We start from the raw sequence: 14,153 nt of genomic DNA, 5'->3' as shown, positions 1-14,153 counted from the left end.
TCAGTGGTGGAGGTAAAATGTAAGTGGGAGGAGGAGTTGGGAGAGGAAATTGAGGAAGGGACTTGGGCAGATGCCCTGGGGAGGGTGAACTCTTCCTCATCATACACGAGGCTCAGCCTCATACAGTTTAAGGTGCTGCACAGGGCACACATGACCGGGCCAAGGATGAGCCGGTTCTTTGGGGGAAGAGGACAGGTGTGTTCGGTGCTCAGGGAGCCCAGCAAACCACACCCATATGTTCTGGGCATGCCCAGCACTGGAGGAATTTTGGAAGGGCGTAGCGAGGACGGTGTCGAGGGTGGTAGTATCCAGGGTCAAACCGGGCTGGGGGCTCGCAATATTTGGGGTGGCAGAGGAGCCGGGAGTGCAGGAGGCGAAAGAGGCCGGAATTCTGGCCTTTGCGTCCGTGGTAGCCCGGCGAAGGATTCTTCTTCAGTGGAAAGATGCGAGGCCCCCAAGCGTGGAATCCTGGATCAGTGATATGGCGGGGTTCATTAAATTGCAGAGGGTGAAATTCGGGTTCTTTAGGCGGTGGCAACCGTTCTTAGACTTCCTGGCAGAACGATAGACATTGGTCAATGGCAGCAGCAGCTCGGGGGGGGGGGGGTTACTTTATTTTTGTTTTTGTTATTTACACTGAAGGGTCTGAGTGGGTGTATATACCTGTTGTGTTAAGTCGGGATGTTAATGTTAATTTATTATTTAGGTACGGGGGGGTATGGGGGGGTTGCTTTTCTAGATTGTGTTTTGTACTTAACCTTGTTGGGTTTTTTTTTTCATTTTATTATTGATATTTTATGAAAACCTTTAATAAAAAATTGTTGTTTTTTTTAAACCGGTCACACCACATCTCGCTTGCAGCAGCAGATGAACACGCCCTGCCCACGAACGATCTATTCCTACCCTCCCCCAACCAGTCCAGCCCATCCTCAGACACTACTTCGACTCCACCCCCAGAGGCACGACTCCGCCTCTCCCTGCATTCAACCACCAGAACAACCCCTTTGCGACTCTATTCGCTATAGAGCAATGAGGTGTCCAGGTGATGGTAAAAAGGAACCGATGGAGATTTACGGTGTCCTTTCTGATGGAACCTACACGATTGTGTTACGTTAAATGTTTGCTACTGTAAATGTTGAATGCTGTTTGTTCACCAAAATTTTTCATGGCCCCACGCCACCACTCTTAACGCCCACTGGCAGTTAAAGGAACAAGTTTGTCGGCAGACACCCAATCATAACTACTCTTCTGATTCGAAGGTAATCATAAGAGGCAGTATCCACGATGAACACAAATTCTTTCCGTTCTTGTCCGGTTGCTCAGGCAATGGAGTAACGGCACTGGTCCCCGCCTTGTCTGAGGACCCCCATCTGGTCAGCTGTGCTCAGGTAGTGCACATACAGCACTGGTCACCGTCCTACCCGGGGGCTCCACCCATTCTTGCCCCGCCGCGGCCCATACGCACCCCATTCGGAACTTTTGGTTCAAAACTATTTTGTTTGTTTTCCGGCGACCCTTAGGTTGCCCTCCCATATGCTATTTACATCCTCAAACACTTGGATGGTACGCTCACCGCATCGATCGCACAGGCTGCGAGACTGCTCGCACTGTGACAGCATTTTCTTCTCGGATGTCTTGTCCCAAAATATTTGGTTTTAAAAAAAATTAGCGAGTCACAGGTGGTGACCAATTATAATGGGTAATTGATAATAAAGGACAGGCAGACAGACATACAAGATCTTAAGCAATATAGCATATTATGCTTGTGTCCACAAAAATCCAGAACCACGGAAGGAAGAAAAGAACATGAAGGCAGACATCATGGTCTACATTTGGATCTTCGCGGGATCCCTACAGTTGCGCGCAGACACGACTCCCCTTACCCCGACCCCACTGGCCGTGAATGTTTCCCATCCCTGCCATACCCCACACCCAGAGACAGCAACTGATACACCAACGTGGTGTGACAAGTTTATCACCTGGTATTCCCCGTCCTACATTGTAGAAGCACTGTTAGTGATTGCAATACTCTGCAGTGTCATCCAGACACAGACTTAGGAAATGGCGAAGGAAAGCCTCCAGCACTCCGGTATATACATTCAGACCCCCTATTTTCAGACTTCAGCAAACCCCCCACTCTCTTTAAGTGAATTAAAGTGCATCAAATTTTTTTGTTTGTTTGTTCTAATAAAAAGATGTAAAACTCTTGTGCTTGACTGCCAAGCTACAGAGACATGTATTGCATCTGTTGTATAGTTTATACTGTTGTAAATTCTTGTAATTGACTAAGGATAGTTTAGATAAGAATAGTTCGAGGTTCCTGTGTTTTAATTGTAATGCATGCCTGAATGTCATAGCGCCCCGTAGAATTTTATAATAATATGTGTATATGAAACAATTTAGGTAAAGTTCCAATCCATAGGACAGAGTAGAGTAGAGCCTGTCCTTGATTGCGGGAGCTCGACTTAGGCAGAGAACGAAGAAGATGCAGGAATATGATCCTTCACGCTTTGCGTTGAGGATCACAAGGAGGAATACAAAATGGACACTCACAAAGAATGTAGGGAACTGTGGACAATACTAGACAACAAGCAGGCACAGTGCCTGAATGTATATTTGGGAAGCAGTTACCAGATGGAATCGAAACTCTGGGTCGATTAGCATATTGATGGCCCATCTCTGAGGAACAAAGGACTAACGCTCAGGTAGTTGATACTGTCGCAGACATCCCGCGCCAGTGTCCCAACCGAAAGACACAAACAAAGCAAGGCCAACGGCCACCTAGGACACGCCTAGCCATCAGGGCACCCACTCCTTTATTGGTTAAGATCGATAACAATGATTGAGAAGCGGCCCAATTAATTGGGACCAAGTTTAAGGCCCGCCTAAAATGCGCGAAGCCTCTCCCAAATATAAGAAGGAACCCCCACGAGAGATTCGCTCTCTTGGATTTGGCTCTCAGGCGGAGAGACCCATCCACCAGCATCACCAGTAGCAAGTAAGTTAAAGGTCAACGCTTGCTACCAGATGGATGACCTTAGCTGTCCCCCTGTTTCTCTTCGAACCCAACAGCCTCAGATCCGAACAACGGCCATTGTTCCTCTGATTAAGTGGGCACCCGAAGTTAAGTACAGGTGTTAGCGTTAGAGAGTTTAGTTTGTAGTACTGTTGTGCATGAGTAGATCTTACGGTGTGTGTAAATAAATAGTATTGACTTTGAACTGACTAACTGGTGTATTGGCTCTTTGATCGGTATTCGGGTTAAACCTTGTGCCGGTATCGAGAGATACCTGGTGACTCTGAAAGTAGAAACGTATACACATAATTAGGATTAAGGAAGGCAACCATACAAGGGCAGCACGGTAGCATTGTGGATAGCACAATTGCTTCACAGCTCCAGGGTCCCAGGTTCGATTCCGGCTTGGGTCACTGTCTGTGCGGAGTCTGCACATCCTCCCAGTGTGTGCGTGGGTTTCCTCCGGGTGCTCCGGTTTCCTCCCACAGTCCAAAGATGTGCAGGTTAGGTGGATTGGCCTTGCTAAAATTGCCCTTAGTGTCCAAAATTGCCCTTAGTGTTGGGTGGGGTTACTGGGTTATGGGGATAGGGTTGGGGTGGGTTACTGGGTTATGGGGGATAGGGTGGAGGTGTTGACGTTGGGTAGGGTGCTCTTTCCAAGAGCTGGGTGCAGACTCGATGGGCTGAAATGACCTCCTTGTGCACTGTAAATTCTATGATAATCTATGATATTAAACGCCATATTTATAAACCAGATAAACAGAGCAACATTGGTAAAAATGGGTCCCCGGAAAAAAAGTTTGAAGAATACTGATCTATCCTTCTGAGTAAACATCCTTCCATTATTCTTTTTCAAATTCACTATTTCATCTCTCTTTCTATTGGTTCACTTTGCTGACCTGCTTTCTGAACTACAGTTGTACATTTTTGGCAATCTCACCAAACTTATTAAGAATGTTAATGTGCAAATCATTTGTAAAATACAGGCCCATTATCGACTTCTGAAGCACATCAATACCAACATACTGCCTGTCCAGAACACCTCCATTCTTTGCTTCCTGCTCCCTAACCATCTACATCATTATATTCCTTTAATACCAAACCTTAGGTTTCATTATGGCAACTTAGCAAACACCTCTTGAAAATCTAAATAAACAACATCTACACACTAATTTTCCAAAGAACAAATCAATTAGTCAAGCAATGACTTTTACAACTCAATGCTGAATGTCTGCGATTAACTCATGGCTTTCCAACTGCATTATGGACTCTACAAATGAAGTAAAACTAACTCATTTAAATTTCCAGATTTATCCTATTCTTTCTGATATCAGGTGAAAATTAGAACTAGGCTTATCCGTTGTGAACCTTGAAGTTGAATAGCTCATAAGTATTCACTGTTGAAGCTTATCCGTAATGCCAGCCAGTTAAGCGAGTACAGAAACATGTGCAGCATACACGGAAATGGGACAAAAGTTGGCAAAAAAATTCCTATGCACTATATCACATTCACATGACAGAGCATTCTAGCACAACACAGACATTTAAATTACGTGGCATAGGTACATTACTGATGAGTCATGTTCCAAGTAGGCATAAACAGGAAGTTAATGTGAAGTTGGTTGAGTTTTTTCCTAAACTCCACTGCTCCAACATGGCAAACAAAAGAATTAAATGCATTAGAACTATATAGAAGACCCAGGATGAAAATCTTTAACCATATTGATTCCCTATTTTGCCGAACCAGACAAAAAGCAGAGATAAATCATAAGGAGTGAACAAAGAAAGACCATTGCAGTATAGAGCACGTTACCCTGGATCTGCTGCATACTTTCAATGCTTAAAAGGCAACAGAACATTTAATTGACCAGGTATTGACCTCCTGTAAACAATCGCAGAATACATCATGGTTCTTGTACATTATTAACAGGTGCTGAAGATCCGCCAAGTTCCGCACACATGAGTGCGGCCTCAACCGGGACCTGGGATTCATGTCACATTACATTCATCCCCCACCATCTGGCCTGCGAAATCCTACCAACTGTCCTGGCTTGAGACAATTCACACCTCTTTAACCTGGGGTTACCCAATCTCTGGATCTGTAAAGATTTAATCACCTGCTAATGCTCGCATTCCTAGCATTGTTTGGCATCTTTGAATTTGTCGATAGATGTGTTTCTGGAACAGACCTCTTCATTCACCCGAGGAAGGAGCAGTGCTCCGAAAGTTAGTGACATCGAAACAAACCTGTTGGACTTTAACCTGGTGTTGTAAGACTTCGTACTATTAACAGGTGTATGTTTGTGGGAGGTGATTTGTAAAAAGCTTACAAAAGCAAGCTTCCTGATTGGAAGCATGCTGAACTATCAAATTGGACGAAAGATAATTATGGATCTCAAAAGGGACCTATTGCAAATCCAGCTGACCAACGTTAACTGAATTAACTCAGTTAAAAGTATTGAAGGAGTCACTAAGCACACCCCTAGCCTGTGAAAGTGTGACAAAAACCACAACTGCAAGCATGCTCACGTATCAGTTGGAATTAAAAACCAATTTGTCTGGAGTTTTAATTAACTGGCATTTTTATTTTTTAAGTTGGCACATTAAATAGGGTTTGTTCTCGAATACTAGGAATTTCAGAGCAAGCCCATCTCAATTGTGAGACCCTAGGTAATTAAAGCCATTACAAACTGTGCACTTACAGAACTAGTAACAGTTTGGATCTTTTAACAATTATATCTATTATTATGTAAAATAAAGGTAGTCCCTGCCCCACCAAATATTATTCCTCTTTTGAGGATACAAGTTTTCTTCTGTTCTCCCTCCTATGAACATTTCAACTTGTTTTGTTGCAAGGTTTCATACCAATTGGTACTTTGAAGTGACCATCCTTCATGCATTGCACCAGACAACAAATGGTAAGCTATCTGGTGAGAAAAAGAGCAGATTCTGTTGTGATCACCTTGCAACTAAATGCTCACTTATGCTTACTGCAAGGATTGCAAATCAAAAATGATCTGTGCGATGACATATGAACAGAATACAAACCCACCATAGATCTTCAGCACCAAAGCACACATGATACATTAGAAAAATTATGAAGTATATTTTAGGGCATTGGAAAAATAAAGAGACCAGAGACTTAAGTAGACATAATTTGGAGCTTTGGGGTCCAACTAAAATCCAAATTACACAATGTATTTTGCTTACCATGTGAACTTTTATGAAGCATGTCACCAGTTTGTGTTCCTCTATTTTCACAAGGAAGTCAACAGGCAATTGGGTTTTTCAGACTCCTCCCCTAACAAATTAATCAGGTAAATCAAATGATTCACTATCTTTTTAGTTATGAAAAGGTTAGCACTCACCTGTGACTGGTGTTGATGGCCGCCTACAATGATTCTTATGCGCTTTAGCTGGATTTGTCCTAAAAGGGTTTTCATCACCACCACCTGAAGCCATGGTGCAGCCCAGTTGGCCCAAATGACTGCAGTCAATCTATAAAAACGAGTTGCAAGCAAAATTATAAAGCAAAAATACAATTTAAAATAACCTTAACACGGGATATTCCACCTAATAGCAATGTCCATAATACTGAAAGAAATGTGTTTACAGGCACGTGAGCAGCATCAGGGAGGCGGTGATATTTAAAAGATTGACAAATTTAAAAAATAAAAACCCATCAGCTTATGTCAACCGTTTTTCACTGCTCCCACATATTCACTGAACTTGCACAAGGGGCAATTATGTGAACAAAGTATCGCATCGTGCATTTATCAGGCATTGATATTCCATGACCTTTCAAAAATGAGCTAAAATTATGGGTAACACAAAAAAGCACAACAGTAATTTAATAACACATGCATAATTAATAGCGGTATGCTATTTCTTTAGTCTCAACAGCAAACTGGTTTTGCATCCATTTGAATCCTACACAAATATATAGTAACTCTATTGTTTACCATTATTCTGCATCACTGGTTTCCCTTGCCAGGTCAGGCAAGGCTCGTCTTAACTAATGCTGTGTCTCTCAAACTTAGTAACTGGTAATAAGAACAAGCAAGAGCCAAGATAGGTTATTCAACTCATTAAACCTCATCACAACAACAAACATAGCAACATCATCATTCAGAATAAAACAGCCATGGAAACAATGTGGTTGAAGGGAATTAGGAATTGCAACAGCTTCTGAATTCAGATGGTGCTCAGCGAGATTCTTTTGGTTTGGCGGTCATCAGCAGCTTGTAACTGCCTCAAAATGATGGCTTGCAAGTTATTTGAAGCATCAACCAATACTTCCTCACACTCCTTTTGTGCAAGTCTTGAAAATAATGGGGATCTTTTTACCCTCTTCCGCCAACAATTGGGGCAGCACGGTAGCACAGTGCTGCTTCACAGAGACGGGACTTGGGTTAAATTCTGACCTTAGGAGACTATCTGTATAGAGTTTGCACGTTCTTCCCGTGTCTGCGTGCGTTTCCTACAGGTGATCCGGTTTCCTCCCACCGCCCAAAGATGTGCAGGTTAGGCGAATTGGTCATGCTAAATTGCTCATAATGTGTCCAACAGTTAGGTGGGATTACAGTGATAGGGTGGGGATTGGGCCCATTCCTAGTTAGGATGCTCTTTCAGAGGATTGGTGCAGACTCAATGGGCCAAACGGCCTCCTTCTGCACTATAGAGATTCTATGAACTGCAGTCAAAAAGAGAGACGAATGGTTTACTTGGAATCTTCAGAAGTTGCTACTTGCATCTTTATTGAAACATAGGAGTAGACCATTCGGTCCTTCAAGCCTGCTCCGCCATTCAATATGATCATGTCGGATCTGGTTACGTCTTGACTCGACTTTGCAGTCTACCTCCCGTAACCCTCAACTCCACTGTCTATCAAAAATCTGCATAGGAACAGGGCTCAAGTTTGGGGTCAGTTTAAAGTCAGTTCTTTCCACGCCAGAAACTGGAGCACAAAATCCGTGCTGATGCTCCAACGGTCAGAGGAACATTTTGGACAAAATATTAAATTACCAAACCTCTCAGGTGGATGTCAAAGATCCCATGGCTGAATTTTGAAGAAGCTGATGAGAGTTCTCCCCAGTGTCCATGTTGACATGTCAACCAAAATCGCTTTTAAAAAAACACATACATTATCTGCTCACTATCACACTGCTGTTTGCAGAAGCTTGCTGTGTACAAATCAACTGTAGCATTTCCGAACAACAGGCTGCACAACCACTTTAGAATTTAAATAAGTTTTCAAATGTCTGGAGGCCTTGAAAGAGACAGTATAAATGCAAGTTCTGTGACTCTTTCTTACCACAACCAATCGGAGTGTCATGGGATGGGAAACAATCTTCCAGGTTTTCTGCTCCTGTTGTCTATGTAGCAGTTCATCATCAGCTGTGATATTTCCATGGTTGACTAACTCCTATAATTACTAGGATTATGAAAATATCCCAAACACCATTTTGAAATTTACACAAGGAAATAGAGTCCCACTTCAGAAGCAGCGAGGCCACCACCAAGAGGCAGATTTCCAAACCAACTGCAACTGTTCCAAACAGGTTGTGACACTGACCTCTCATATTTGAAGGCCAGTCTCTAGAAAGCCTTATCATGTGCCTATAACACAATGTGACACATAGGCATGCTGCTGAAACTCTTGAAAATCACCTGTATGAAAATACTACAACAAATCAACTCCCTGATCGGCAATCCTCAGTTCGACACTCACCTTGGGAGGTCAAATCAGCTGCCCACAGACTGGATCAGTCCTGACACCAAACCTCTTCAACAATACCAGTAACCTCTATCTCTCAAAGTCATTATAGGCTCTTCACGCGTGTTGATTACTTGGCCCTGGTTTTCCAAGCTAAATTAGTTCAGGACATTAAGAAAACATTCAATAAAGATCTATGTTCATTGGAAGCTTAATTCAGAATATGAAAAACTGACTAAATGCTGCCAAGACTGCCACTTCAGCCTTCCACCTGAACAACATGAAGACTAAGGAAAGACCTCATGCCCAGTTCTATGGCCGAGCCCACACCAACAACCTCGTGCCAAAATATTTGGGCATCACTCTACTGCACACGAACATTCCAGCAACACCTCCATAGCACTAAGACGAGGTCAAGATGAATTTCATACGGAAATTAGCAGGTACCAACTGGGCAGTACAACCAACATATTGCACTGCTGCACCCACCTTGATCTATCCAGCAGAGTACTGCTGCACAACCTGGCTCAGGAACTTATCCACCTCTGGGAACTCATGAGGATTATTTCGGGAATAGAGACCTACAAGTTTAAGCGGCCTCCTGTGCTTGGGCTCATTGAACCTCTAGATGTCCAGAGTGAAAAAAAATCTTCCTCAAAGAACACTACCAGCTGACAGCTAGTGAAGTATTCCCAGTGGCACAGGACCTCAAAACAAAACCCATGCACTCGCCTTAAATCCCATAGCCTCTACTAGAACACACTCCACACCGTACAAATCGATGACAGCCCACTTCTCAATGGCACTTCCTGGTTGACTGCAAACATCAACTGCAACATGAAAACTGAATGATGAAATCCCTTCCTAGCTTTCAACCAATTTGCCGATTTCATATGCCGGATCCCACTGAAAGACAAACTGCTGGAATTCCGTACTAGTAAACGTGGTAACATTGTCCGAAATGAAGACCTCGGGTACGCCATGACCACTGACTTAACCGCTTGAGGGTCGCGAAAGATGTAGTGGACTTCGTCTGGTACAAATCCATCCAGTTCGAGTGAGCGTCTTTCAACAAAAGGAACATGGACCCCATGAAAGGCCCCACAAGGTCGATGTGCACCCTCACCCAATAAAGGGACTAGTTTGGCCGTATAAAATCTTGGTGTGGCCTCAGGGTCTGCATATATTTTCGCTTGGAACCACTTTATCTTCCCCAGTTTATCCCAGAAGACCCAAGAATACTTTTGGATAACTTCATACAGGTCCCCCTCGCCCAATTTGAATATTTCCACCTAATTCAATTTTATGTTGGAACCAGTCATGCCCCATTAAGCTCGAGCACTGTTCACTTTTGACAATAAGTGGGATGCAGGCTGACTGCTGCCCATATGTTACTGGAACCATGGTCCCCTTGATTTTTAGCACCTCCCCTGTATAAGTGGCTAACAAGGCCAGTGTTCTTCAACCTCAACGGTTGGACCCAGTCTTTCAAGTAATGATAAACTTGTTCCCCCCAACGGTCTACTTCCATCTGTGAAAGGCGTCCATTGATAAGTAGTACTACAGATTTGGGAGTCACTCTGTCCACGTCAATGCAATTCAATTTTAACACGTTCCACTCAGTTGACTGGTATTCCTCCCTATTGTGAACAGTTGCCAGTTTTTTTTCTCTATTCCTGGGCCGGGATGGCTCTGCTCGTCTCTGCATCCATGCCTCAAGTGACCTCGTTCACCGCATTGAAAACACTCAGCATCTCAGAACCTGCAGCTGTCTGGGGGCACTTACCCCGCAACAAAAATACTTGTTCAAACTTGCCACTCAATCAAGGCAGCGGTTCCTGCCCCAGTTCTCTCCGCGTGGGCGAATCTTCCCCTATCTGCGCAGTGAGCTTGGTTCCTGGTGCTGCTATTTGTGGCCCTTGCTCCAACTGGTGGACTTCACTCCCAGGCACGTTTTGCAATTCATGCCACCTTTCTCAGCCACCTTCATGGATAAAACTATCTCTATCGCCCTTAGGTTCAACTCTGGTTCCGCCAGCAACTCCTTCTTAATAGCCATGTTATTCACCCCACACACTAGCCTGTAATGTAACATATTCAGGGATGTCCTGAAATCACAATATTCTGCCAACTTTCTCAAGCCAGCCATAAATATCGCAACGGATTCACTCGTGGCCCTCCCGATTAAATTGAACTTATACCCCTACAGGATGTTAGAGGGTTTTGGCTGATAGTGACTTTGAACTAATTCCACAAGATCATTAAATTATTTGGAATCAGGGGCCTCAGGGTATGTTAGGTTTCTTATTACATTGTAGGTCTGAGTGCCACAGACCGTGAGCAAAATAATTATTTGCCTTTCATCCCTCTCAATGCAGTTTTCTCTGAAAAAGCTACGCATACGCCCCACATATTGCACCCGATCCTCCTCATCTGCATTGATAAGTTCAAGTTTACGAAAAAGTGTCATGCAGATGCTCCTTCCACCTGGCACTGAAAACAACTCGGAACTGGGACTAGAAAGCCTGTTCCGCAATCGGTTCCTTCTACCTCATCGCCAATGTGATAACAGGAACTCCAGACAACCATCAGCGGATAACAGCAACAGTTTATTTAGAGGCAAAAACTATTTACAGAAAGCATAAAGGGACATGATAATACCAACCAGTGATTCCAACTCTTCTTCCAGATTGGATATGTTCTGCAGGTTTTAAATGCCCCCAGCCTGCTGGAATCATGCGCTATTTGCTCTGATAGACCATGTGATGTCCAGCCTGAGGTTTGCAGAGGTTTTGGTCAGAGGAAATGTTGGCCGCAACATCAGGCTGGCATCACAAAAGTTACCACAAAAGCTGTGGTATTCTAGGAAAAACTCACTGGTTCACCAATGCCTTTCAAGGAAGTGAATCCACTACTGTCTGGTCAGGCCTACATGCAACATTAGGTATACACTGGTCCAGGGCACATCCTCAAATTTAATGAGATAGGAAATTTGGGTTGTGTTGAAAATGGTATTCAGTGCAAATCCGGCTCGACATCCAAGCATTGCACTGCCCACCCCTCACAAGTAACAAACATATTAACAATTAATAATCTTCCACAAATCCTAATTCCCCCCATGCCCTATAATCCCGTAAGGATTCATTTTATTAAAACCTATTCAATTTTTCTTTAAATTAACGTGACTCATCAGGCACCTCCTGTGAAAATCCCTGGGGGGGGGGGGGGGGGGGGGGAGACTGCGGAGGAAACCCATATCAAGTACCAATACAAATCAACTGAAAAGTCTAACTATACAAATAGAAATACAATCACTGCGGGCGAAAAGAAAATCTCCCAGTTCCTTGAGCTGCAAAGTTTCATCAACCTTCCTGGATAAGAATGTTGCTGATAAAATATATTCCATGGTGCAAGCACCAGCTAGTCAAGAGACTACTTACTACTCACAGCCCTACATGCACAATTTTATCAAGCCAATGCCGGAAAGACGGTTCAATCACTGGTTCCCCCTGAAATAAGTTTACTGGAGAAGTTGTACCTGCCCCAATCAGCCGGCCGGCCGGTCACCCCGGATGCCGCTCAGCTTCAGCCGCCTCTTTCGCCCAGCTGTCTGCAATCGGAAGAACCAAAGCAACTTCTCCACCGACTTCTTCTTCCCCCGGCCAAACCCGGAGCCGAGGCGGCACGAACCCAGGGTGGCTCCCGCTTTTCCGTTCCGGCAACCAGGTTCGGCTCGGCAGCCGCCAACACTATCAAAGGTGCCCATTGGCCAGCGGCCAGACCGGCACCAGCTGAGCATCGGCGTCTGGGATTGGTCGGGCTGAGAGCTCCGCCCTCAACCCAATTCCCATTGGCTCCGAGGAGAAAGCAGAACAAAACAAAGCTCAGACTGTGCATTGGGGACGGACGGGGCTCCTTCTCTTGGCTGGTTAAAGCCTGGGATCAATAACGCACCTCATGATGCAACGCACTCATCACGTTACCAAACCAAAGGCTGCAGGAACATTTTGATAACATGCAATCTCGGTTTGAATCACCTCCAACGTGTTCAATTGAGTGATAAAATACCCCAAATGCTGATGCAAACAATGATCCCTGGTTTATCGCATATTTGTGCTTACTACTCAAGTGTTCAGCCAACATAAACATTGAACCATAAGACATAGGAGCAGAATTAGGCCATTTGGACTATCGAGTGTCCACTATACAATCATGGCTAATATCCCCATTCTCCTACCTTCTCCCCATAACTCCTGATTCCCTTATTAATCAAGAACCTATCTACTCTGCCTGAGTTTTTCTGCAACCAAGGGACCGTACACAGTGGACCAAAAGAATAATTGACATGTGGTAATACCAGGTATTGCGGTACCTGAGAGGTGGATGACCATTGGTTAGACCCAGGAGTCTACCATTGGCTGATGTACGTAGCTCCGCCCTGAGAGGCGGAGTATAAGAACCGATGCCGTCCCAACAGCCTTAATTTTCTGTATTGAAGCTGCTGGGGAAGAGTTCTAGCCGATTAAAGCCTTCAGTTCTGAATCACTTCGTCTTGAGGTTAATTGATTGCGCATCAATTTAATCTGCTTCGGAAACATGTGAGGGCGCACAAGTCGGACCCGTTGGTCGAAAGGGTCCACCTGCTGCACGCCAATCCCCAGTACGCCTACGTAGCGTTCCCGGATGGCCGCCAACACACGGTCTCCCTTCGGGACCTGGCGCCTGCCGGAACCCCACGCACACCCGAACCATTGCCCCCACCATCCCCACAGCACCTAACTGGAGGGTCAGTACTCTCGCCGCCCCTGCCTAGGCCCGGACACACACCGACGCCCCCGACAGGCGCTTTCCCCCCCTGTCCACCTTTTGCCCCAACAGCGGCGCCTAGGGGTGATGAAGCTGCCTGGGAGGACGACATCATGCTCCCGGAGTCGCAACCGCCGGGACCCCCATCAGAATCACCGCCGAAGCCCAGACGCTCCAGAAGGACGACCAGGCCACCCGATTGACTGATTGCTGCACTATGAACACTTTGTTATTACCCTCGACATCACGGTACCTCCATACCTGGTCATACCATGCGAAAGGCGACTATTAACGCTGGCCATCACCCCGCCGGGCTCTTTTTCAACAGGGGGTGAATGTGGTCATACCAGGTATTGCGGTACCTGAGAGGTGGATGACCATTGGTTAGACCCAGGAGTCTACCATTGGCTGATGTACGTAGCTCCGCCCAGAGAGGCGGAGTATAAAAACCGATGCCATCCCAGCAGCCTTCACTTTCTGTATCGAAGCTGCTGGGGAAGAGTTCTAGCAGATTAAAGCCTTCAGTTATGAATCACTTCGTCTTGAGAGTAATTGATTGCGCATCATGACATTACATTGCCAAATAGTACATCGACAAATATTGATTGGATACAG

At 44.9% G+C, this 14,153-nt stretch overlaps 1 protein-coding gene across 1 annotated transcript in view; it reads right to left on the bottom strand.

Annotated features, from left to right (window-relative positions):
• The window catches only part of LOC140393907 (bcl-2 homologous antagonist/killer-like), a 51,378-nt gene extending 38,880 nt beyond the window's left edge, over nt 1-12,498 (bottom strand). The window contains exons 1-2 of the mRNA XM_072480526.1: nt 12,271-12,498; nt 6,385-6,514 (exon numbers count right to left, since the gene is read on the bottom strand). Coding sequence (XP_072336627.1) covers nt 6,385-6,478 — 94 coding nt within the window. The 5' untranslated portion in view covers nt 6,479-6,514; nt 12,271-12,498. The remainder of the gene's footprint in view (nt 1-6,384; nt 6,515-12,270) is intronic.
• Between the last annotated feature and the right edge of the window lie 1,655 nt (nt 12,499-14,153).

Source organism: Scyliorhinus torazame, chromosome 17 (genome assembly GCF_047496885.1).
Source record: "Scyliorhinus torazame isolate Kashiwa2021f chromosome 17, sScyTor2.1, whole genome shotgun sequence".
NCBI lineage: Eukaryota > Metazoa > Chordata > Chondrichthyes > Carcharhiniformes > Scyliorhinidae > Scyliorhinus > Scyliorhinus torazame.
Note: the sequence above shows the minus strand (reverse complement) of the source record. Positions and strands in the feature narration are given on the sequence as shown.